Source organism: Hakea prostrata, chromosome 3, assembly GCF_041222555.1.
Source record: "Hakea prostrata isolate BN-2017 chromosome 3, UWA_Hpros_2, whole genome shotgun sequence".
Taxonomy (NCBI): Eukaryota; Viridiplantae; Streptophyta; class Magnoliopsida; order Proteales; family Proteaceae; genus Hakea; species Hakea prostrata.
The window spans coordinates 13,177,538-13,203,016 of NC_142602.1; the positions used below are offsets into that span (position 1 = coordinate 13,177,538).

Sequence of the window (25,479 nt, forward strand, 5' to 3'; positions counted from 1 at the left end):
TCCTCTTTGTGGATCTACGATGTTTCATTCAACTTATAGACCCCTTGTGATCCTCGAGCAAGTGGTGAAACAATGTTTGCTTCTAGTAGGCATTGAATTTGAGACCAAGATAACAGTGGAATCGACCTGAAGACATGGTGTTGATGGTTTTGTAGTTTTATATGATCAATTACAGCTCCTGACGGATAAGAAAATGGGGAAATACAGCCATTGTTTAACTTAGCTCATTAGGCCCAACACCACATCTTTATTCGGATTTGAGACGCTACTGTAAGCAAATTTGATTCTGAGTTGCCAATGCAGGGTTGGTTGAGTGGTAAAGATTCATACTTTTTAGTGGATCCGGTTGATAAGTCCAACACTTCTTAGTGATTTTTTTTTTTTTTTTTCCCAAAAGTTTCCATAATGGATCTAACACCTCAAGGTATTGGCTCAGTTGGTAAAGACTGCTGTCTTATGGTATGAAGTTAAAAGTATTTGAATTTCCTTAGGGTGAGGGGTGAAGCACCATTGTATAATTAACTAGTTGTAAAAGTAAAACTATCTCATTGTGGATGTAGTTGAGGCATTGCTCCATTGTATATTTAAATAGTTATAAAACTATCTCTTTGAAGATGTAGTTGAGGTGTGTATAAACTATTCTGGATGAATTTCTTTTTCAATTCCTACCTACATGGCTACATCCAAGTGAATAAAATTTTGGACAAAATTACCCTTCCCTTAAGGCCCGTTAATGTCCAAAATGTTTTTGAGGAGTCTGGTTCAACATAATAACCATCTGGTTGATAAGTCTATCACTTTTTAGTGGAGAGGTTGTGGGTTCCGTTATGCCTAATGGGATGTTATATAATACTCACATCTGCAATGCCCAATATATAAAAAATCGCCTCTTACCAAAAGAAAAGAAGTGTAAATACCACTTACCTCCCTGCTAGTTGACCAAATAATACTTGAACCCCCTTTGTCGTTCACCATATACTCAAAGGGTATATAGAGGTGGATTCTTCCCCTACAAGTATGATGGAGGAGGCGTTACGATAGTGTTAGGGTCAAGGATCCTAATTTGCCTAAGTCCTAAGGAGGTGAGTGGCTAAGGGTAAAGATGTAAGAGGCCTAGTTCTTTTATGGAATGTACCAAATGTGCTGGAAATGAGGTTGATAAACATATATAATCACCATTGGGGATCTTTAGATATATCACAGAAAAAAATTGACAAAATACACTTAATCAATTGAAATTGTTAAAATTTTGTCCCAACTATCTCAAGCATAATATGACTAAGTGACCAAAATCAAAGGGTTGTTCAATTGATAATAAGTAATACTTCCTAATTAAGAGGTCATGATTTGACTCTCCTTTATGATATATGTTATAACCATCCCATGATATAAAGTTACTAATTTCCAAAAAAAATTACAAATTCAAGTCCATATAAAAATTAATTAACATAAAATTTGAAAATTTAATAAAGAAATGTCAAACTGGAATTAATATTATTTTCTTAATATTATTATTTAATATTAATTAGCACCGTAAAAGGATAAAAAGAACAATTAATAAATAATGATAAAAAAACGGGCTTAGCGTTGAAGGCGTACCTCCACGAGACCACGACCCGCCCCGTAGTGATGTCGGTTGTAACTTGTAACTTGTAACCGCAACGTACTTACCGTAATGGGGCTAGAAGCCTAGACCACGATCGACTCATTCTCCTTTTCGAAATTTGATTGGTCGAAACCCTACGCCAGCACTTTACACGCTAGACTATCGGTCTCTATTTTCGCTCGAAAACGAATTTAAAGGTTCATCTCATTCTCAAGAGTCAAAACTCAAAATTGCCAACCTTCTAAAAACTGTTAAAACCCTAAAACGCGTACACTTGCTTCTGAGTTCTGTAGTCTTTAACTGGTTAACTGTTTCGATCCTTCAGAGCTCCAGCAACAATGGCGACCGCTTCATTGGACGAAGAAACAACAAAGAAAGTCCTTCGTCAGGTAAAAGTTTGGTTTCGCTCCCCACTGTGATGCGCTAAGCATAGTTTTTGCCTAAGTTTTCTGAGTTAATTGAGTCGGTTTCAAAATCGTTTCCCTCCTTCGTAGGTGGAGTTTTACTTCAGCGACAGCAATCTTCCGAGAGATAATTTCTTGAAGAAAACGATCAGTGAAAGCGAAAATGGAAGTATCCTATAATGAAAGTGATTATTTTTCGCTGTTCTTAGCGTTAAAAACGGTTGTTTTTCTTCTTTTAGTCGCTGTTTTCTTAACTTTTTTCTCCAGTGGTTAGCTTGGCGTTGATATGCTCGTTCTCTCGGATGAAATCTCATCTTGGCCTGGGCGATGCGAAGTTGGAAGATGTGTCCGATGATGTAGTGAAGTCTGTGGCTGAAGTTCTCAGGAAATCTTCTTCTCTTAAAATTTCTGAAGATGGTGAGTTTTAATTTTTTTTGAGGGGAGGGGGCCTAGGAACGGGGCTCATCTCTGTTTTGGTTATTTACTTAGTTATGTGCACTTTTTTGCTATTTTGCTGTGGTTTATAGGCAAGAAGGTTGGAAGGGTTGCTGAACTTGTGAAACCAGAAGAGGTTGTTGAGCAAGTAGATATCAGAACGATTGCAGCTGGACCTCTGGAATATAATGTGAAGCTTGAAGATGTGGAATCCTTCTTTAGTCAATATGGCAAGGTAATGGCTTCTGCTTTTGAGTCTGAAAATCTTGTGAGTTTGGTTGTTTTGAGGTAATTATAAAATGTGACTGGGTTTATTTTCTAAGTCCTTATTTATGTGCTAGTGGCCTTTCATCTTCTTTGATTCATATTTCGACCATTTGTTGGCTTCTGCTGGTCAATGCCCTGTAATTAATATGTTTCCGTTGCATGATGTCCTTCCGAAGCCAGAGTGTTGAGCTTCTTGTTTGAGTTCCTCCGGAGCAGTCTGTAAAACCATTTTTACATCGCCTATGGGAGTTCATGAAACCAATCATTATCTTAGGTGTTAATTTATTAAATTGAAATCGTGTCCAAGTTGGTTAACTTAATAATATTTCTTAAATTTTTTTATCATGTTACTCATTTTTTTTGTGTGGCAATGTCTCCATGAAGGGGCAATCATCATGTCTGCCCATTTTCTATTAAGGTATATAGATAATACGTTTGTAGAACTTCAAAATTCAATTTTATCTTTGATATTTGTATGGTGCATCCCCTGGAGATATAATTCAATCTGGGACAAAGTTTAGTTTTTGTTCTAGCTAATAAATAATCTTATTTAAGTTATGGGAAGCCATATTTGGTGATAAATGAATATTGCTATTGACAAAAACTTTTACGCTTGTGTTTGTTGTCAAGAATTTCTTCTGTATAAGATGTATGTCGTTGTTTGGAGATAACTGAAGATTGAAAATGTAGGTTTTCTCTGTTTCACATATTTTCTATAACTTCTTCATTGCAGGTGAATAGTGTTAGGCTTCCTCGTAATGTTGCAGACAAGCGGTATTTTTGTGGTGAAGCTCTGATTGAATTCTCTACAGAGGAAGATGCTGAAAATGTTCTAAAACAAGCATTGGTTTATTCAGGAGCAGAGTTAGAACTAAAACCAAAGTATGTTTGCTTCTGATATTTAATCCTGTTAATTGTTTGTGCGCATCTTGATTTGTAAGCTTAAGCGATCAAAAGCTTGTTTTTTTTTTCTATTTCAACTGTCTATACGGTGGCACATGAACAAAATTGATGATCAGCTGGTGCTCTCTCTCTCTCTCTCTCTATATATATATATATATCCCCCCCCCCTCAGATGTGTGGAATGTTGGTAGTTGCTGATGATGGTCTTTGCGTTGTAGAACTTGTAATCTTAAATCATAATTTATACTGGATACGGTGGAGGATTCTTCATCTAATGCCCATGAAAATGGTTTTGTATGATTGTGAAATTAAGCCTCCAAATGTAAGTTGTTCTCTAGTTAGGCTCTGTATAATTGTCACCACAAGGTAGGTATCATTGGAAGCTGTACTTCTCTTATTAGCCTCAGTACTTACAAACACCATATAGATTTCACCCATGGTTTATAGCAAGTTTATGCAATATGCTTGCTGAAACCTGTTGGGGCCGGTTGGCATTAATATTGGCACTTTCTAGTTGAGTTAATGGTCATCAACATTACATGAAAAAAGATGTTCTTGGGTCTCTTATATAATGGAGAAAATTCCCATTTCTCTCTGACGTGTTTCCTTGAATTGAAGAACAATAGAGGAATGAAAATGGTGGGCACCTGATGGATTTATATAAGTTATGTCCTAATGGCGGGATTTTAATTACATTTTAGCAGGTACCATGATTAATGCTTGAATTGCAGTTGTTCTAAGGGTATTTTGGATGTATTTGAAAGATTTCGGTTCCTTCGCTCTTGGCATATGCTGTGTGATTACACAACCTTATAGACCTGTAATATTGATCTTTTCTCTGTCTATTTCAATGGTTACATGTCTGTTTTAGGAAGGATTTTGATGCTGAAAGGGCAAAATTGCTGGAGGAATATGAGAAATCTCGTTTGTCCACTGCTGCAAATGGTGGTAACAGTTCAGATCTGAACTCAAGGTTGGTCATTGCCACAATCGATGCTGAGGCTGTTTGAATTTCCTAATTCTTAGTGACTGTGATTACCCTTTTTAAATTTTTTTATGTCTTGGGCATGCTATCCTTTTGTTCACAGCTACCCCAAAGGCTTAATTGTGGCATTTAAATTGAAGAAGATTTCGACTGGAGAATCTGCAGAAGAAAATGGTATTCATGAGACCACAGATAATAATGAAGATACATGCAAGTCAAGCAAGGAATCCGATTCAGCTGAAGATTTTCCTAATGGAAGCGTAAAAGGTCTCAGAAAATGTTGAGGATACTGAAAAAGAATTAACCAATAAGACTGAGGAGGATGTAAGTGACAAAGTTGACGAGAAACCTGCAGAAAAGTGTGAAGAAAATGAGACTGGAAACCCTGTCCTTGGGAATGAAGATGGATCTCCTGAAGATTCTTCCAAAGAAACTGAAGATAAGGCAGTTGTTGGGGGAAAACTTAATGCTGCGATGTGTAAGGATAATAAAGACATTGTCATGCGTGAGGATTTAAAAGAAATATTTGGGAAATTTGGCACAGTTAAGGTAATATGCAGATAAATTCCTTACAATTCTAGTGGTCTTACTTTTGCTCTTTTTGACTTCCATTAGCTTTGTGAGACGGTGGTAGTAAAATTTTCATTTTAATGATGTGCAATGAAGTTTTCTATTACTTTTTGTAGAGTGATTTGACTTCTGGTAACGTAAGTTTTAAAGAGTTACACAATGAATCTTAATAACAAATTATACAAGTTAAAGCATGAAATGATTGTCACAAACTATTTGAAGCATGGTTAAAAGACGCAGAAGTAATTTTCCTAAAGCTCTATATTTATAGGCCAACAATTCCCTTTTCAAACACTAGCCATCAGGGCTTAAAACAGTCATAAATATGCTTCCATGCCTTTTGCTCTTCTTGACAGGGGGCATAAAATTACATTTTTCTTGGCCGAGACCTCTGCTTTTGATGTGGATGTCAGATGCTTACATTCCTGTGTGGAAGTCCAGCATCTGCTGCCTAAGGATCATAGATCAATGCTAACTTGAGATTTGACTTCTGCATAACATTTGAGATGTCTGCAGCACATTGTTTTTTTGTGCGAGTTGAGCCAAGTCAGAAACGTAACCACACAAGCATAAGAGTTTGTTCTTTTAGGTCCTTGGTGACAGATTAGATTTTTCATGTTTGAGAGATGTTCTACATATCATTCCAAAGAATATGCAAATAAAAGCAAAAACTCTATGCTTGTGGTTCTTTGTTTTGATTTGGTTTCTCGACTACTGATGCCTTTGGGACTTGATGAGGCTTTCATCTATAATATTTAAGCATCCATGACTTTGCTCATGAGAGGTACTTGTTGATCAAATTGCAAATCTCTTTGATGCTTCTCCCTAGATGCTGTTAAAACAGACTATTCGATGCTTTTGATACTCTCTAAATGTATTCTAGAAATCCCATGAATTTTCATGCAACTGTTTTCATGACCAGAGCCAGGGCTATGAACCTTTATGGTTCAACACCTGGGTCACTAGTGCTAGCCGTTTTTTGTATTTTGTGAACTGTTGTATTCTTTTTCCTCCCTATTACTTATATGTTCGAGAGAAGGAGAAATGGTACAATGTGATGTGGAAACACTTGACCAAAAGAAGTAACACTTGACCAAAATTGTGGAAAACTTGCTACTGTCCATGTTGTTACCCCTTCGTATTTTAATAACGCCTTTCCTGATAATTTTTTCTTTTGATCTCAATGCCTATGTTCATAACACGTCTGACAGTATCGTGCTTCTGCTTTTATCCCTTTGGTGAAGTTTGTCGACTACAGAATCGGGGAAGTTTCGGGATACATTCGCTTTGAAGATCCAGAAGCAGCGCAGAAAGCTCGTGCTGCAGCTGTGCTTGCTGAGCAAGGTGGTCTGTTTGTGAAGAACTTCATTGCTGCCTTGGAACCAGTAACTGGTATAAATCAATATCTTCCCATGTATTTTTTGGTTGTTATTCCATTCAAGTGTTTTATTTCATAGGATGCTTTTTGAGTATCCGAATATGAAATTATTTCGGGAAGTATTTTGTCAAATAATTGTCTTATAATTGAATACTCCATTTGGATTCTACCTGCCCAAGGTTTTCAGAAGGCAGGGATGGCCAAGTGTTCTGATGCCTTGGGCTGGATGGCCAGCCCATATCAATGTTGGAGCTTGAGATTCATGTCATTTTGACATGCAACCTTTACAGAACATGATTTGTGAATCCCCCATGTTGCTAAAAGGATCATAGAAAGGGGAAGGAAAACATGCTCAGTGCTCTCAAAAAATACCAAAAAATGCTAAATATCTTTTCTACATGACTGGCATTGGGAAAAGCACACCCCCAAAATTCATCAAAAAACGTTCTTGAGATCTTTTTCAAACTACCGTGTGGCACTGGGGTGACATGGCTGATAGTCACTATATCTGAAACACTTTGCCCTGATGTCTGCTCCCTTGCAAGTGGATGGGACTCTAAATTGAATTCAACAGGTAACCCCTTACGTTTCTTGTTTTATGCTAAGTATGCTGTTTCTTTTTGTATGCTATCAGGTGATGCTGAAAAGGAATACTGGAGCCTTCTTCGTGGTAATCAGGATAGACGCAAGGATGGTAGAGGGAATCGAGGAAGGTGTGTATCATCCTTTCCCTTATTACTCCATATTGCCTTGGAATTCTAGGTGGTCCTGATTTGAATATGTTAGAAAAACATCTTGAGGATTCTTGTCTCTACTTATTTGACTTTCCTAGGTCAAAGAACCTTGAATTCTTTGCTTTAAGGAATATGCACAATCTTGAGAACCATGTCTATTGTCCACATGTTCTGTCTAATGATATAATGTGAGGTTGGAGTATTTATGCATGTTCTCCTGTAATTTGCCTCTTTTCTAAAATTCTGAGTTTGAAATTTATGGTTTGCAGGGGAGGAAGACATAATAGAGGTGGGAGGCATTTTGGAGGTAAACATGCTCGCTCAAAAGAACATAATTCAACCGACGGCCGACCAAATAAAGCTCAGAAAGTAGCTGCTGCTTGACTGCTTGACTTTTAGTTTTTTGAAGAATCCCTCTAATTCTCTTTAGAATGAGGGCAGCTTTTGAATAGGGCTAAAATATGTGCCTTCCATTACACATGGTCTCAATCAGTTGGTTTGCTCTTTCTGGTGGAGCTATAACATTCAGTTCATCTGAAAAACAAAAGTGCTGTAATGTCATATTTATTTTATATTATATGGACTTCGATACTAATTAATCTAATATGCCCCTTGTTTCCCCTAATCCCAAAATTGAAACTTGGGTGTTTGTGTTTGTGTCTGTGTCTAACTGAGCATGAATAGCCAAGCATCAGGAAGAAGACAGGCTTGCACAGCAGCTTTGATTGATAATGGCCAGTGGTCTTTATTTGCATCGCTGCTGGAGTTGCTACTTGTGGTTCTGATGGTACTCATGTAAGTCTTTTCTGAACATCTCAGTAAAACCTTAATGTTGCCATTTAGCATATGGCTAAAGAATTAGTGTACCTCTGTGTTTTCTTGTTTTGGACTAAGGCTGCATTTGATCTCTACTCATTTTGAAATGCAGAGATTGGTGTGATAGCACCCCCAGACATGTGAGCCATACATATGGTTACTGTACTCACCATCCAACTATTAGAATGACCAAATTATCGCTTCCACGTTGTCATGGCTGTTTAGGTAAAACTTTAATTCCGGCGAATTCATTAGTTAACTACTTTTGAGCGTGTTTCTGTCATGTTACACCTTGAATGGTTGGTGACTCCATGAGGTTGGAAGAAATTGAGCAGGTCTCTATAGTCCATTTATGGGTAACTACAGTAAAGGTGAGATATTTTGGAGGTAAAAATGCTTGCACTCGAATGAAATAATTCTGGCTGTTGGCCAACCAACAAAGCTCAGGATGTAGGTAGTGGTTGAGTATCTATTTGTCAAAAGATCCCCAAATTCTCAAAATGCATGGGGAGCTTTCTACCGTCTGAAATTTGTGCTTTCCACTACAAAGTATCAAAACTGATGTTCTATGTTCATTCTTTATTAGTCATGACTTTGAGAACTATGTTGCATCTCTCTCCTGTGATCACAGAAATATATACATTCTCTCGTGTGCCTGTGGTTCTGTTCCAATGATTTGACTCGGCATGAATCGCCAGACTTTAGGAAGAAAACACAGGATTGGATAAGAGAGCTTCGACGGATCAAGGTGATCATTTGATTAGTCTATGTTCTCATTGTCGACAGGGTCCCTTTTTGTGGTTCTGATGAATCTTTCTTCTCCTTCGAGAACTTGGGGAAAGAAATATAAGAACAACTAAGGAAATACTGGTGCCTCCATTGACCGAGTTGGGTAAAGAATCTAAGAGTAATTGAGGGATCAATTTTGGTTCGCTCCAGATTTTTTATGTGCTTATGTGGGTTATAGTCGGCAACAGTATTTGAAATGTAGAGTTTAATCTAGTCAAAAGCGATGATTCCCAGGTAACCACGTAAGGTTAACATAGCTACCATTCAACGATTGGATCAAATCATAATTTTCGGGTGGTGACTGATGACATGAGTCAGGACTGATCAGGAGTTTAGGCTTGAAATCATGTGGGTGACTTCTCCTGATTTGTTTATGAATATTTATAGGCCATTTAGGTTGAAATTTTCTCAAAAACCCTAAATAGATTTAAGTTATTTGGACCAACGACATAGGTTCATGAATCCAAAAAGCAAGCCAGTTGGAATGATGATGTAAATTCAAGTGAGTCCGTTTGTCCATGCCTTTCACTATAGAATCCAAATCATTTATCCTTTGAAGAAGAATTTTGTATTTTTTATATTTTTTTCACCACACATTAGGAGGAGAATTTTTACAAAAAAATTTATTTTATTTATTTTATCAGAATTTAAAAGTAAACTCTCTTCTTAATATATAACCGAAAGGTATGACACCATGGCATCCAGAATCTCTTTATCTTCCTCCCTCCATCCCTTTGACTCTCTAAAATATATTCGGTCAATGGTTGAATCAATTTGTTACACTAGTGAATTGCAACCTTATTCTTGAACCAAAAGAAAAGGAAAACCTTTGCCTTATTTTCATCTATTTTAGCAAAGGCTATTAGATATTTGTCTATTCTGCTTGCTTCACACCACAATTATATTCTCCAGCATGGCTTCCGACTTGTTACGAGTCAGGTGAGACAGAAAAGGTCGTATTATGTGTGCAAGCTGGCCCACCCAACACCAAAGTTCTCGGATGCATTCAATGCCATTCTAGAGAATCCTAAAACATGGAGGACACAGAGAGAGAGAGAGAAAGAGAGAGAGAGAGAGGAGAGTTTCTCTGAATACTTAAAACACTCGGTTGGGGGCTTTCCTGCATCTTGGAAGAGGTGGAAACAGAGAGAACTCTCCAGAGCCCAAAACCCTATCCTCAGTAGGTATCTTTTCAACTGTTGTTCTTCAATTTTGAAGGAGAATATGTTAGAAGGCAAAGCTATGATAGAGGACTCAGACATGCCAGTGAAGATGCAGAGTCAAGCCAAGACTTCTGCTTCCCGAGCTCTTGATCTCTATGATGTTGTCGACTGCAAATCCATCGCTGCCCACATCAAAAAGGTGATTAACTGCTTCTCCCCCCCTTCTATTTGTTCCTTGCAATCATGCTTTCTCAAATAATTCATCTGGGATTTTAATTTGATCAGGAATTCGACATGATATATGGACCTGGATGGCAATGCGTTGTGGGTTCCAACTTTGGTTGTTTCTTCACTCATTCTGAGGGGACTTTCATCTACTTTACACTGGAGACTCTCAATTTTCTTATTTTTAAAGCTGCTTCTTTTTCTTCTCCTGGACAGTGAAGATCTCTCTTTACTTCAGTCCCCATTCTTGTCTTCCTGTAGACTTAATTCTAGACATGGAAGGAGAAGGCAAGATAAGATGGAAATCCTGAAAACATCCGGATGGGTCTTTTAATTCCTCTGTATCTTTTGACTAGGAATTTCATTTTTGTCTTTGAAGCAGAGCATTTGTAATGGGATCTTTTGCATGTATTTATTGCTATTGTATAATTAGTTGTTACTATCTCTCTCTGCAATCTGACGAATGATCCTATGGACTGAGAAATATTAGACATTGAGGGAGGATTTGTGAATCAGAGACGCATGTAGCAGAATTCATAGTTGCTGACTCCAATTTTGTCTGGTCATCTCATGTAGTTATCCACCACATATGTGCTGGCAAATTTGGATAGAATTGCAGTTGGATAAGGCTTGGCTGAATTAGAAGTGAAATTTCGTTAGCATTATTTCGAAAATAGGATGCACAAATCTTGCTCATTTAATAGAAAACAAAAGCAGATGAAGCTCATGTGGAGAGCATATCAGAGGTTTTGTAAGACGAGATGAAGCACCCCAACTCTTCAGAATATAGAATCTTCTCCTCGGGTCGATTTTGGTCGTCGAAGCCAATCGAATCGAATTATTAATCTTCAAACGGAATAAAGAATCCAAAATAATGGCCTCAATGCTGATGAAAAATTCTATGCTTGATAACCAAAAAAAGAATCTTCTAAATTAGATTTTTGTTGGGGTTATTGTCTTCCTTCAACTAAATAACAAGTTTTCATCAAAGATTCGAAGATTGGTGCAAATAGAAGAGCTGATATACCAGGGAGTGTTCAAAAGAAGGGACCACGCGCAAAAGTTGTATATAAAGGATTACATGACAGAGTTTCTTATTTCAGATTTTCTGGGAAATCAATCTGTTCGAAGTGTAGGTGACGAAGTTGGTTTATCTTTAAAGCAGAAAGAAAGGTGTTAAAAGAAGAGAGAAAGAAGTATAACAATTGCCTTCTGTTGAAAATTTTGTCTAAATTCTTAGGAGATTTTTTATTTCCATCATTCCAACTTGTATTTATTCCTTCATTGGTGTTTTCATTGTCCTTAGCTGAGTCTCAGAAGGCTTTCTATTTTGTTCATTAGAGTATCCTGAATGTCCAATCAAGAAGGAAAATGACATCCACATTGATTATTCCTTCCCCGAGGCATGAAATGGGTTGTGGTTTAGATATTTTGGCATTTTGGCATGTATCCCAACTCAGGATTCCTGACTCCCAAAAGCAATTTACAGAGCCAAAAAGCTTATGCAATGCAAGATTCAAATGTGTGAATTGAATGAAAAATGGCTAAAAAATGGCTAATGACAGATGCCATATGATGCATTCCCCTCACAATATTGACAAAATTTATTCTCAGCTTGAACAGAACTAGTTCAGCAGAATATTATGACTATTTGTTTTGGACAAAAGAGCTACGAATTTTATTACCAGAAGTCAGCTGAAGAAAAACTCCTGCTGTGGGGAAAGTTTACAGCATAGATTTTTATGATAATGGTCAAAGGAAACTCTACAGAATTGAGACTTCTCCAAAAGGAACACAGACGACAAAGCCTGAAAACCCAAATTTGAATCAATCATTTTATTCAAACCACCCAATCATAATCAAACCACAGGGGATAACAGTGGCTTCTTCAGAAAGTAAGCTTCCAAGTTTCCAATCACAAGAGCAGCCATATCCTTGCGGGTTTCAACTGTTCCACTTCCCACATGAGGCAAGAGAACCACATTGTCAAGCCCAAACAGTTGCTCGGGTACTTGAGGCTCATGTTCAAAAACATCAAGCCCAGCCCCACCCAACCGGCCTTCGACCAGTGCAGATACAAGCTCTGGTTCATCAATGTGAGGACCGCGCCCAACGTTCACGATAATGCCATTTGGACCAACAGCTTCAATCACTTCACGGTTGACTATATGGTATGTTTCTTTTGTCAAAGGACAGACAACCACAAGTACTTGACAGTTCTTTGCCAACTCCAAAATATTAGGATAGTACTTATAGCTTGAATCTGGTTTCTCTGATCTGGTGCAGTAACTGATTGGGCAGCCAAATGCTTCAGCTCTTTTTGCAATTGAAGAACCAATCCTTCCCATCCCCAAAATGCCGACTGTTTTGCCACTGAACTGCAGAAGAAAAGCAAGATAAATGTGAAGATAGAAAAGTAAAGAGTAAGTGAATTCAATATAGCAACCAAATTCAGTGTCACATTAATTTGTGTAGGAACTTCTGAAAAACCAGAGACAAGAAAGAAAATAAGTGATCTGAACTTTTTCTCTTAGTAGAGCACAGGGAAAGTAGTCACAATCTCCAAGCTTTTCAAAAATGTACAATGCAAGAACATATCCCACAAACAATTTCACAAAAACAAGAAGAAATAGTTAACACTGAGCACATCTGAACAATGCACAAGGATAAATGGGTAACAATGGAAGCTGAAATTCCTTCAGAATATGAGGAAAATAAATAAAACCCAAGGAATTAAAATCCTTAAAATCCTAGCAGCTGAATTCTTACTGTTTAACTGGCAACCCAACATGTATAAAAGTAGTTTAAATGTTCCAGAGCCATTAAATTCTTGATGACACAAACCAGCATTGAGAAATCTCAGAAGCATTCTGAACCCTCAGTTTACATTGTCATGTAACTCAATCAAACTTGAAGTCCAGAACCTAAAAAGGAAAAATATCTAGCAATGTTGTGAAAATCATGCTAAAAGTTTTGCAATGTACCAGATTTCTTGCCCAAGATGTATAAAAAAAATAATAATAATAAATAAAAAAGAAAAAAAGACCTTACACAATTTCTGAATATGCCTCTTGTGTCTCAAAAGACCAGTTTGTCAAGTGGAGGTATACCAGGTAGTCAAAAGGAATGGGGAATCCCACAATAAAGAGCCCCTAGAATGAAAAGCCAGAATTCCAAGACTATTGAGATTACGAGTATTATGCTTACCATTGTAGACACTTAAAAGGTCCAAGGGATCATGATGGATGAAGTAAATTGCATAATGCCACTGAACAAGATTTCACAAGATCATTTTCACTCATAGCTTTAGTTGTCTTGCAATTCATCCAGCTTAGAAAACACACCTATGCAGAACTCGTTTTATGCAAGTGGTTTTCTCAGTGTTCAATGTAGTCCACAGTGACCAACCTTTCCTTTAGAAGTCCAGACAAGCCTCCCAATATTACATCCACCTACCTTGGTTAAATTCAATTGGCAACACCCTCTTCAATCTCTCTGTCCTTGTGGTTTACTGAACAAAGATGTAGCAGAGGCAGAACTTTGCACCTCTTGCTCTGTTCCTCATAGATACTTATTGTTGTTTTGTACTAGCCTACTAAATCTAGACATGTTTTGTTCCAGTGCTACTTGTCTTAATGATTCCAAAGCATCACACATAGTTCCAAAATGGAGTTACCGCTTCTGTGGTCAGGTCAACGAATGCACATCAAGAAACAACATATGCCATAGGGATTCCTCCTATCTCTGCCTCCTCCACTGATGCATACAATTAGATATGAGCTCATTGTTTATCAATGCAGGAAATTTACCTTGCTTTTCCTCTCTTATCCATGAATTAACAGATGCTGAGTCCAGATATCCTAGCTTATGCTTTCTGAATTAAAAACAACCATATTGAGTTCTTTCTTCTGCCTAAAATTTTGGACATTTCAACATGATGTCCAAATAAGATAAAATTGACTCATTGAAGATTTCCATCAAATGGAGGCGAAGCTGAGGATCAATACTGTAGTTTCATGCATTAGCACAATCACAATATTTGGCTTAAGAATAATTTGTTCAGATTTGATCATCTAGCTAGTTCTTGCAGTACTAGTAATCACCAAAGGGCATATCAACCATAGTTACAACAAGGAATAAGAAGACAACAAGGGTTGCATAACATCTGAAGTACTCATAAGAATATACATGTAGCTGAGAAATTACCATTAAACCAACAACCAATCAACTAGGTTCCATTTGTCTGCAACTGGGTCTTTCAATTTTCTAGGTTGATAAATTAATGGTCGAAACAGCTAGGTATCAGTTATAAACTCAACAAGAACAAGGATTTAACGGATGATGTCAATCAAAGTTGCAGTGAGAATGATATTTGGTGTGAAACAAAAATTTGTCAACAATTGAACTGAAAATGGGAGAGCGCTTTAAGGATAGAAAGAAAACACTGTAATAAGGTTTTGGAACAGAAAAAAAACCTTAGTAGTTAGCTTGTAACTCCCTTTAGTCCACAACCCACTCCTCACATAACGATCAGATTCACAAATCTTCCTTAACGTGGACAGAATCAATGCAATTGTTAAATCAGCGACATCTTCGGTGAGCACATCAGGGGTATTGGTAACCCTAATACCTTTCTCCTTGCACTTAACCAAATCAACTTTATCCAAGCCAACGCTGAAACTGGAAACAATTTCCAATTTTGGCAACAAATTGATTGTCTCCTCGTCAGCTCCAACACCTCCAGCAACTAGAGCTCTGATGGAATTGGAATTTTCTTTCAGAAACTCCTTCTTGTCAGGGGATTTCCAGCATCTGAAAAGCTTGAATTTCTTGTCAAGCTCTTCTTCCAGGTACGTTGAAAAGGGACCCATCATAACAACACCAAAGCTTTCCATTTTGGCTGAAAGGTGTGAGTGGTAGCTTCTGCTTCTTCCTTTCTCCCTTCACTCCACTTGTTAACGATGAGACAGAAATCTTCAGAACAGAAACTGATCAAATACGATAAATACCTTACATCAAATATGACGTATTGCCAAGCAAGATTCTTGAATCTTCTTGATAACACTATTTTCTCGTTATAGGATAGAAAGCATGAATCTGAGAAAGTATTATTTCATGCATTTTTTCAAACCTGTAACTTTTGTTCGGCCAAAACCTTTCTGAGTACGCCCATGATCCATGCGGCGCCAAAACTCAGAGTGTGGTGTGAGGTGAGGTTGGCTGCTGGTGCATTTGGCATAGTTTGGTTTTAAAACTTGCGTGATTCATGCAATTGCCTTTTGTGATATTGCCGATGCGAGATCCGAATAACAAATTTGGAACGAAATTTTGCTGCTAACCCTGTTGGCAGCCAACAAAATGGAGTCTTAAAGGATATTTTAAAAAATACATCAAATACAGATGAACCCAGTAGAGAAGTGAAAGATTCATCTGCTTTTGTTGAACAAACCTCGGAATTTGAATGCTCATCTGTGATGTGTTTCTCACACGATGGTGACAGACTGACAGCCTCTCTTATAAAGGGGTGGTAACCGAAAAGTTTTTTTTTTTTTTTTTTGCAAAGGTGCTTTTTATATATGGGGATAGGGATATTACATATGCCTAAGGATGTCAACTATGGACCGGAACCGTCAAACCGTACCGGACCGCGCCGCCTAATACGGACCGTGCGGACCGTTTAAAATCCGGTCGGCGGGACCGAACCATTTGAAATTGGTTCGGTTGGTTGGTTTGATGCCTACCGATGGTCTAACCAACCGACGTTGCTTGTCCGATTCCACACGAAATCATGGTTAAATTGTAATTTTACAGGATCCGGTTTAGTTTGCCCTAGGGCTGGTCGTGATCTGATTCTCATTACGCTTCTCTTGAGTCTTCGGTGTCTTCACTCATCTCTCATCTCTCAATCTCGATTCTCTCAATCTCTCATCATCTTTGTCTCACATGACTACATGAGTCTCATCGTGGAGCGTTCGTGAGCTGTGAGTTGGAGGACTTGCTTGGGAAGCTGAAACAAAGTCTATCTTCAATGTACGCTTTCTTCTTCCTTTACTATGTTTCTCCTTCTTCTCCTTGTTGCCTTCTTGAATGATTCATGTTGCTCTGTTTCAATTTCATTTCTTTCTTCTTCTTTTTTTCTCTTGGGGTTTACAAAGATTTTCAATTGTTCAACGATCGGTTTTCCTCACATCTTGTTTTAGTTTTTAAGTTTTCAAATTTCTAGGTTTTAGCGATCGGTATTGGTCAATGCCAAACAATTGGGAAATTTAGTATCACCGGTAAACATTACGAACCATTCGATTAACGTTATCCGGTTTTCTTTCATCAAACTTCTAAGGAGTTGCTTTTGGCTTACAAATTCGAATTATTTCATCTGTCACTCAAAAGATTCTTTTAGTTAGGTCGAGCGGTTAACTCCATTTGTGTTACTCATGGATTGCCTTTTGATCTTTTGTGTTGTTTTAATTTTTGTTTTTCTTATGGTAGTAGGTGAGGTCCGTAATTTCTTTTTTCGATCACGAGCGACGACCTAACCATCCGTATCTCTCAAGTGAGACTTTTAATGGAGTAAACAACGGTCTTGGTTGGATGCCCATACCTGAATTGTAGTGCTTTTAACTTTGGGACACTCCGTTTTTCTAGAATCTCTACAATTGCTATAATAATGGAAGTTACTTGTTGATGCAACATGTTGTTTCAAGACCGAATACTTCTCCTTCATGTTCAATACATTTTACAAGTTTAGATGGGTGATGGGATCATTAAATTGTAATTTGTTCTTCTGTCTTTCTTTGATAGTATGAAGAACATGGTGAGAATTTGTGGACATGGTGAGAATTTGTGAACATATAGTTTTTATGTTCTTCTATTCAAATTAGACAAAGCATCTCGTTAATACAATTTGGCGGGGTTATCTTGATTGGTGCAAGTGTGTGAAAGTATCGTTAACGAAACGTCTTGGACCGTTTTAAAACCGTTTTTTATGATTTTATAGGATTAAATGCTAAGGTTGGGTTCGTTCTAGGTATTGTTGGTGTCTCATCTTGAATTCACGTATTACACCCTTAATATGCCACCGTGACTTAGGATCGGGTTTCTAACCATCCTACTACTCCTCCATTGGCAAAAAAAAATAAAAATCGCAATGATTTTTTGCTTCAAGGATCGCAAAACCTATTTTTTTGGTACAAAGGCGCTTTTTATATATGGGGATAGGTATATGCCGCCGGCAGGAGTTGAACCCATGACCTCTCCACTGAGAAGCGGGTTCCTAACCATCCTACTACTCCTCCATTGGCAATCAGCAAACCTATTTGCTTCAGTAATGCGCAGGACTGTTCAGCAAACCGTCCGATAAACATACAATAATCGTGACCCTTGATTCCTCATTGTGCTTTTATGTGACTTGAGTCGCGGAACCGACCATGTTCGAACGCATGAGGGTCTAGGCCCCCATATTTTAATTTTTCAAGGGTATTTTTTCGACGCGAGGTTTGGTCTATGTTATTTTTAGTCCAAAAAAATTAAGACTTTGCGTCTACCTCCCCTGTACTATGAAAAAAGTCAATTTAAGGACAAAGTATCACTTTTATGACCAATTTGCCCTTTATTTTTTTTTAATTTGAATTTTTACCTAATTTAAAAACTTGAGGATTCAGATCGAAGGATAATTTAAAAACTTGAGGATCCAGATCGAAGAAATTCCCTTTTTTTTAAATTTCTTCAATAGTAGTCGTGCCTCAGGATTCAAACGCATTTTCAATGGAAATTCCAAGCTTCAAATGCATCTTCCGGTATGGACCTGAACCAACATCATATTCCCCATTTGAGTTCTAACTAAGCAAATCTGAAGCAAACTAATTAGAAAAAGGAAAGAGAAACCAAAAGAACTTCCTATTTCTTACCGTTTGAAGATTTTCTAACGCTCTTTTGTAATCAATGGACAATTATTTAAGCAGGTTAATGGCTTCTGGGATTTACATGTTGTGTTGGCTAATACTTTATGCCCTTGTCGATTAGTTGTTCTTTGTTGAACGACTCCAAAAGCTTCTTGGGCAATTTGCTATGGAACCTTTGCTTTTTCACCATCGATGGAGAGGAAAAGACAGAGATGTAGAATAAGGGGAAACCATGAATTTTTCTAACCAATCACGATTGCAAACGTCGGCCGCTACCTAGAGGGGAAAGATCAAGAATTTTTTAGGGTTTATAATTTGTGTACTTTCCCTGCTGCTACGGGTCGCGAGGAAAAGATCAATAATTTTTAGGGTTTATAATTTGTGTACTTTCCCTTCCAAACGTCGGCCGCTACACAGAGAGGAAAGATCAAGATTTTTTAGAATCAGGGTTTATAATTTGTGTACTTTCCCTTGCAAACGTCCGCTACACAGAGGGAAAGATCAAGATTTTTTAGGGTTTACAGTGTGTACTTTCCCCCTGTAATAAACATTAGCGATGGTAGAACCAGAAAAAGAGAAGAAAATAAACATGGAGATTATGTATATAAAAAAATTTAATTAAAAAAGGGCAAATTGATCATAAAATGATAATCTTTCCTTAAATTGATTTTTTCTATAGTACAGGGGAGGCAGATGCAAAGTCTCAGTTATTTTGGACTAAAAATGACATAGAGCAAACCTCAGGGGTCGAAATGAAAATTACCCATTTTTCAAATTTCATTCCTTCACGAATTCATTTACGCAGGATTCAAAATTCAAAATTCGAATCTGAGAGAAAACGGAGGATGAAAAACACTCCTGCGAAACCTATCTGTACATTTGAGTCTTCTTCTTCGAGTTTATTGTTTGGGTTTCAAATTTCTTCCTATATTTTCTAGGATTGTTGCTAAGGTTGGGTCTACAAACTCATCTTCTTGTAAGGTCTTCAAGGATCGATTCACATTACAGTTGATTTGAATGTGAACTACAAGGGTTTCTAGTGAGTTCCTGCGGAATTTGCTCTTCTTCGAACCTTAACACCATGAACTATCTACCAAGAAAGCAGAAACGACAATTAGGTTTTAGGTTTCGAGATTTAAAAGGGGAAATTTTATTCTTTTCTTTTTTATGAGAATTACAGGAGCAGAAGTTATGTCGAAGAGGCTAGATCGGCGCCAGCGCCGGTTAAGGTTACTTCGCCAGACGAAGTATTTCTGGGCGTGGCTGGCTACCGTAGTAGGTGTACATGTCTTGACGAAGTTTCTTGGGATTCCTCTCCAATCGCCCTTCCCAACCTTCTGCAAAACTAGAAGGAAAAGCCTGTGTTCTTCTTCCGTCCATAGAACTCCTGGTAATAATCAAATCGAAGCTCTCTGCTCACGGTGGCTGGCGGAAGAGTGAACAACATCGTCTGAGACGTAACCAGAGGCGAGATCGGCGCTAGGATCGTAAGGTAAGAGATTGTTCATACTAACCACTTTACTCATAGAGTTGTTGTTGTTAGAGTTGAGTTGGAAGTTGGAACCTTGAGAGATGCTTTCTGCGATTTTGCTTTTCAGGGTTCCTTCTGAAATGAGGCAAGACGAGGAACTTGGCGGTCACCGGGTGTTATTGGTATTTTCTAACGATTCTGAAAAATATATGGGTTGGTGCGTTTGGTTCAGCAAATGGGGTTCGGTTCATAGACAGCAAACCGTTTCGGATGCTCATTTAACTCCCTTAAAGTGCACTAATATGGATCAACGGCCAGGATTTTTATGCTTATCGGATGGTTCGCTGAACAGTTGACCGAGAGCGAGCCGTCGGCATATGTAATATAAAAAGCGCCTTTGTACAAAAAAAAAAAATTCCCATTAAGATGGTTAGGAGCCTGCTTCTCAGTGGAGAGGTCATGGGTTCAACTCTACCGGCGGCATATGTAATATCCCTATCCCTATACGTAAAAAGCGCCTTTGTACCCCCAAAGCCTTCTATGGGACTTTTACTTCGGTACAAACCATGTACTCTTAGAACACACTGTATTTTGGTTGTTGGCAACACATAATCTCAACTAATGGAACACCAAAAGGACAAGAAGCAGCCTCCAAAATGTTGTGGAAAGATGTTTATCCCGCGACCTCATTGGGTATGAAGAACTTCAGATTGGATCTTAGATGATGATTGCTTTGTATTCCGTCAATTATTGTTTTTTACATTCTCATGCATGTGATTCTGAGACAGTGAAAACTGAAACGATGTTGTCAGGATTTGAATTACATGAACCTGAATGTTTGATGGAATTCTGCAAATTTTTATTGGAAATTGGGATTTTAGAAAGACTTGATTCAAGTGGTCTCCTTATCCATAAATTTCTTAAAATCCACATCTCTGAAATACGTTGTGGGTGTATCTCATCTTTACAATGTTGATTAATCCAAGTATCATTGATGTACAAGATTCTGTAGCTATCAGGGGAAGAGAAGAACAAATCTAATACAAAATGTCTACAACAAACTCTTCAATCAGGCTATTCAAAAGCTGCTTTTCCACCTCACCTATGAACTCACCAGTTTCGTCCACAGAAAATCCATTCTTCCAACCCAAATCCCACGAACTAGTCAACATCATTCCTCCATTGCCCATGAGATCTCTCTCCAACATTACATAAAGACTATCCATGAGAAGAACATCACCATCACTGTTGCTGTAATTTATTAGATTCTCCAAGCCTTTGCAGACTTCCTCTGCTAATTGATCAAAACAGATGTCAATTTGTCCATTTGGGGTCCAAACCAAAGGAGCAATAACTTGGGACCTTCTGAGACTTATTCTTTCCAAGAGTCCATTTGCACACTCTAAGAGTATTCTGGAATTGATGCTTCCAACTTCTGCAATACTACTGGCTTTCTCTAGACCTATAGGTTTGTCGATACTGAGGTGAAAGAACTCTTCCACACAGCTGAGGAACGATGGACTGCTCAAAAGCAATGACCTGAGTTCAACTTCAGTTCCGGCACTTCTCCGCTCGATATTCTCACAGCCAGATAGCAGCAGGGTAGCCTCTTCTGCAATTTGAATACATTTTTCATGCTGATCAATCTCTGGTGTGACTTCACCGTGGAACTTTTTCCAATCTTCACAATAATCTGTAGTATACAAAGAGGAATGGGATCACATAAACAACAATATTATAGAATAAATGACTGAGGGTATAGGAATATATGTAACTAGCAGCAAACATGATAGATAATGGAACAACAGAACCTTAAAGCAATGACTAATTATGCATTTTCATGTGTACATATCAAGTTACCATAAAGTTATTTATTCTCCTTTTTCTCTTTACTTCAACACCCACCCTTTATGTAATGAAATCATGAACCATAACAGATTCTCTTATTTGTTCTTTTCCTTTAACTTTGCAGGGATGGACAAGTACTTTGATTTAAAGAAATATTCAAGTTTTTTGGTAGTTCAAGTAACATGACCCACCACCCCTTCTATTGTCTCTTTTAGGAATGAATTGGAAGTTGTGGTCCATGAAATGATTACCTTCTATAAAGGTAAATTTTTTACATCTGTACATATAAACATGCACAGGATGAGGAGGTTTAGCCAAATCTTGCAAAGACCAGTGAATTCACCTAGATGAACTGCTTTGGGCAAGGTTTCAGAATTTATAGTAAAAAAGGGGAAGGTCGAAAGATGACATCTTGTAGTTGTGAGGAAAATATAACTACTTTTCTAGTGGGAGATGACTCTACATGGACAGTAATGGCAGAAGAGGATTCTTGTATAGATAACCTAACGTACTTAGGATTTAAGAAGAATATTTTGTTGAAAAATGCATGTTATGTCATATATCAATATGGAAATAATGAAACTTCAGCAATCAGCACGGTTAGGTTTGTGATTTGATCACTAAAATAAGTTGGTTACCTTCAGAATGCATTTCAGATGGTCCTGTTCCTTCCTCTGTGCTGTCTTGATCCCTAACCGAAGTGCTAGTTGTTGGCAATGTAGAGTCTCTTACACATGCTAGATTGGTTTTCTTGTCCTTGTGCATGCATTGTGAATTCTCAGTCTGCAGATAATAGAAAATTGTGTTAGTTTCACAATTTTTATTTATTTATTCTTCTTTATGGGTGGGTTTCAAGGAACTCTAGTTTCCACAGATTTTATATCCATATTCCTTCATTCCCTTTGAGCTCTGAAACAAGAAGTAGTTCATGGTTTGAATGAAAAAGCTTAAATAAAGTAATGGAGTACTTACTATGGATAAATATTTATTCGGAAATCTTTTAGTTGAAGGAATACTCGCAACTGCACCAATTGCCATGGATGCTCCAACGGGTCTAGCCTTTTTTGCTTGCTCTCTATTCTCCAGATTGGAAGAACTATTTGAAATGGGTTTTGAGGAGTGTGATGCTTTGGAATTTTGAGTGGTAGTTTCTTGGTGCGTCAACCTATTCTTTTCCATTGTATATGTTCTATCTGGCTTCTGCAACTTGAATAAGGCTGCTCTTGCATGATCTGGAGATCTTGACAGAGTAGCAGACTTCATGTTCACTTTTTCTTGTGTTTTTCTCCTATCAGTTAATACCTTCTCAACTTTCTTTTTATCCTCCTTTTTCTGTGGTTCATTATCTGGAGAAATAGAGGACTTCATCTTATATGAAGATGCCTTCCCTTGGTGGGTTTTCAACCCTCTTGCTTCTAGTTCCCTGATTTTCTCTTTTGGATTTTTGGTTCCTTCTTCTTGAATAAGCCTTTTGGTTTGATGTTCCATTCTTGTGTCCAATTTTCCAGGAACATGTTTATGTTTCAAAGCTCCCTCTTCTCTTATGGACATTTTGGCTGCAGGCTCTTCTTCTCTTCTCTTTTTCTCTGGCCTCTTCTTTTGGTCAGACTCTAACTTTCTGTCTTCCCCAGTAGACACTTTTGTGGAAGGTTCTTTTCTCTCTTTTGATTGGAGCCACTGGTTAGAGTCCAAAGCTGTCTCATCCCAAATAAAATTACTTTGAAGGGGAGCATCTCGCTGCATGCAAGAACTCAGAGGTTTAATGATCACAATTGGTGGAATTTTGTCATCAGGTCTCTTGTTCACACAGGAAGTATCTGAAAGATGGGGCTGAAATTTATGCCTTTCATCATTTGTAGTCTTCAAAAGTCCTTTAAAATGCATGGTCTCAATGACATCTTTAAGTGTTTTCTGGTTTGGATCCATATTTGAATCTACAAGCTGGGGCTTCCTTGGTTTTGGCATCTCAATATCGAAATCTGGCCTCTGCTGACATGAATATTTCTCTCCTGTCCTTTCGGGTGTTGGTTCTGAAGGGAGCCCTTCCAGACCCATAAGCTTGGCAATCAACCCTAGAGATTTTGCCTTCTTCTCCTGGGCCACTGATGAAACTAAATTACTGAAGGATGCAGAGCTGTTAGAGGGAACCAAAGTTGATTGGCTTGAGCTTGTGGAAGGAATATCCAACTCACAATCCATTTTAATTCTATCACAAGAATCCTTGTCTTCAGTGGAATGCATTGGTAAAAGGTGTTGCCCGGATAAGCTGTCTCTGATCAATTTCTTGAGTTCGTCACTGCAATTCCAAGGAGACCCAACATCAGAAAGTCTTGGGTTTTGGAAATTTGTTGGAGTATTTTTGAATTCATATCGATCTGAAAATGTTCTTCCAACAACCAACTCATTCTCTTCTAGTTCAAAATTCTGTTCTTCTTTATGCTTCTGTCTCTTTTTCTTCAACTGAGACATGTATTTTGAATTCTCTTGCAGCTTGCCAAGTGTACTCAATGACTCTTGCAGATCCAACGCACCCTTTAACAAATTCCTAGCAATATCATCTTTAGATTGGTCATCCAATCTCCGACCATGTGTCCATGAATCAATCATGTCATTTATCTTCTGAGCTCCTCTGGAAACCTCCAACAGTTGTGAGGGAAGGGGAACATCTAGTTCTTTTTCTGTAGATGCCACTCCATTCCTTTCTTCCTCACAAACAAAAGATGGATTTGAAACTCTCCAGTGGTCCTTTTGAGTTTGTCGCTCCTGTCGTGAACCACTTTTGGATTTTCTAATTGTCCCACATTCCACCACTCCATTTGGATCATCACAATGGACAAATGATCTATAAACAATTGACTTGAGTGTATCTTGAGGCATATTTTATGAGGGGAGAAAAGAAAACCAATTTACAGGATCAGGAACTGAAACCCTGATAAAACCTACCACAACAAAACAAATTTGTTTTAGAATAATATTTACAGGCCATATGATTTTTTTAACAGTAAAACGAACAGAGAACCAATTCCCAGCAAAACAACAACGAAACTGAAAAGTTCTGAAAAGAGAAACTAAAAATACTCTGAAGATTTCAAACCATACCCAACTTAAAAGTCAAAACAGCCAACAAGAGAATACCCAGACAGAAATCAAACTTACAAAGGATAACCAATCAAAATGCAAGACTGAAATGAGTAATCAGCTTTCCTGTTATAAGATAAATGAGCAAAATAGAAGAACATAAACAAAATCCATACCTCAGTGCTTGCGCACACCATTTTCTGCTTTCTTATCTAAGTTCTAAAACTCCTCCTGCAACTATTTCACCACCCCCAATGAGCTGCAGATAACCAAAAGTGAGTTAAAATACCAACAGAAAGAAATCGACCCAGTTTAATCATGAAACAGAAAACCCAAGAAAGAAAATGAAAAATGGGTTTCAAACAGTCTGTAAATTAATCGAGATCTCTCACCTCCATGTGAGCTTGGACATGCAGATTCAAGAAGAAGAAGAGCAGCACCGGCTAGATTGACTTCATGTCTCATACCCACTTCTAATATTCAAAAATAAAATGGATTTGCCTCTGCATTTTTTTAATGGATTCAAGAAAATGAGATGGTTGAAATGAATTGAAGGACAAATTTTTATTTCTTTTTCTATAATTGCTTGGTACTTGCCGCATGGTTCTTGCAGAGTTAACCAAATAAGCTATCCATTTCAACTTTCAAAAGATAAAGAGGGAAAGTACATTACTGATTGGGGTTGGACGAAAATTAATGCGAAATTGGTGACAGTACACCAACCAAGTGGCCAAAAACAAAGAAAAAGATAGATGACAATATTTATTGTAAAACACTAACGACAATGCTTGCTTATGAAATTTCATAGATAATAAGCTTCATTATGTTCTTACTATTTCCTTTTGTCTTCATGCAAAATTTACAGTCATTAATTTTATAGGATTCTCATTAACAACATAGCCAAACTTA

General features: G+C 37.7%; 4 protein-coding genes across 6 annotated transcripts; 2 read left to right on the forward strand and 2 right to left on the reverse strand.

Moving 5' to 3' along the window:
* The first annotated feature begins 1,830 nt into the window (after positions 1-1,830).
* On the forward strand, positions 1,831-7,907 carry LOC149020895 (la protein 1-like). Its single transcript, XM_089149117.1, is given in 11 exon segments — positions 1,831-1,995; positions 2,101-2,179; positions 2,278-2,427; positions 2,538-2,680; positions 3,446-3,594; positions 4,487-4,588; positions 4,704-4,865; positions 4,867-5,149; positions 6,415-6,562; positions 7,183-7,261; positions 7,552-7,907. Coding segments are annotated over 11 exon segments (1,461 nt in total). The 5' UTR covers positions 1,831-1,944; the 3' UTR covers positions 7,667-7,907.
* A 2,031-nt stretch (positions 7,908-9,938) lies between these two features.
* LOC149020896 (uncharacterized) lies at positions 9,939-10,935 on the forward strand. Its single transcript, XM_089147008.1, has 2 exons — positions 9,939-10,249; positions 10,336-10,935. The coding sequence occupies exons 1-2, from the start codon at positions 10,112-10,114 to the stop codon at positions 10,492-10,494; spliced, it is 297 nt and encodes a 98-aa protein (XP_089003134.1). The 5' UTR covers positions 9,939-10,111; the 3' UTR covers positions 10,495-10,935.
* A 922-nt stretch (positions 10,936-11,857) lies between these two features.
* LOC149020897 (glyoxylate/hydroxypyruvate/pyruvate reductase 2KGR-like) lies at positions 11,858-15,808 on the reverse strand. 2 transcript variants are annotated; one of them, XM_089147010.1, is made up of 4 exons: positions 15,725-15,808; positions 15,407-15,615; positions 14,751-15,263; positions 11,858-12,653 (listed from the first exon to the last, which is right to left on the reverse strand). In XM_089147010.1, the coding sequence occupies exons 3-4, from the start codon at positions 15,168-15,170 to the stop codon at positions 12,135-12,137; spliced, it is 939 nt and encodes a 312-aa protein (XP_089003136.1). In that variant the 5' UTR covers positions 15,171-15,263; positions 15,407-15,615; positions 15,725-15,808; the 3' UTR covers positions 11,858-12,134. The 2 variants fall into 2 exon arrangements, with proteins under 2 accessions (XP_089003136.1, XP_089003135.1); XM_089147009.1 differs by having other exon boundaries at positions 14,751-15,615.
* A 4,538-nt stretch (positions 15,809-20,346) lies between these two features.
* LOC149020898 (uncharacterized) lies at positions 20,347-25,189 on the reverse strand. 2 transcript variants are annotated; one of them, XM_089149119.1, is made up of 5 exons: positions 24,963-25,189; positions 24,747-24,829; positions 22,465-24,421; positions 22,131-22,275; positions 20,347-21,337 (listed from the first exon to the last, which is right to left on the reverse strand). In XM_089149119.1, the coding sequence occupies exons 3-5, from the start codon at positions 24,367-24,369 to the stop codon at positions 20,682-20,684; spliced, it is 2,706 nt and encodes a 901-aa protein (XP_089005245.1). In that variant the 5' UTR covers positions 24,370-24,421; positions 24,747-24,829; positions 24,963-25,189; the 3' UTR covers positions 20,347-20,681. The 2 variants fall into 2 exon arrangements, with proteins under 2 accessions (XP_089005245.1, XP_089005244.1); XM_089149118.1 differs by having other exon boundaries at positions 22,465-24,431.
* Positions 25,190-25,479: the final 290 nt, after the last annotated feature.

Excerpts from the sequence above, each read along its gene's own strand:
- LOC149020896 (XM_089147008.1), top strand. The coding sequence starts at position 10,112 with ATGTTAGAAGGCAAAGCTATGATAGAGGACTCAGACATGCCAGTGAAG. Across the intron at positions 10,250-10,335 it reads TCGCTGCCCACATCAAAAAG|GAATTCGACATGATATATGG; the intron begins GTGATTAACTGC and ends TAATTTGATCAG.
- LOC149020897 (XM_089147010.1), bottom strand. The coding sequence starts at position 15,170 with ATGGAAAGCTTTGGTGTTGTTATGATGGGTCCCTTTTCAACGTACCTG. Across the intron at positions 12,654-14,750 it reads GTTACAAGCTAACTACTAAG|TTCAGTGGCAAAACAGTCGG; the intron begins GTTTTTTTTCTG and ends TTTCTTCTGCAG.
- LOC149020898 (XM_089149119.1), bottom strand. The coding sequence starts at position 24,369 with ATGCCTCAAGATACACTCAAGTCAATTGTTTATAGATCATTTGTCCAT. Across the intron at positions 22,276-22,464 it reads CGAATAAATATTTATCCATA|ACTGAGAATTCACAATGCAT; the intron begins GTAAGTACTCCA and ends TATTATCTGCAG. Across the intron at positions 21,338-22,130 it reads ATCTGAAATGCATTCTGAAG|ATTATTGTGAAGATTGGAAA; the intron begins GTAACCAACTTA and ends TGTATACTACAG.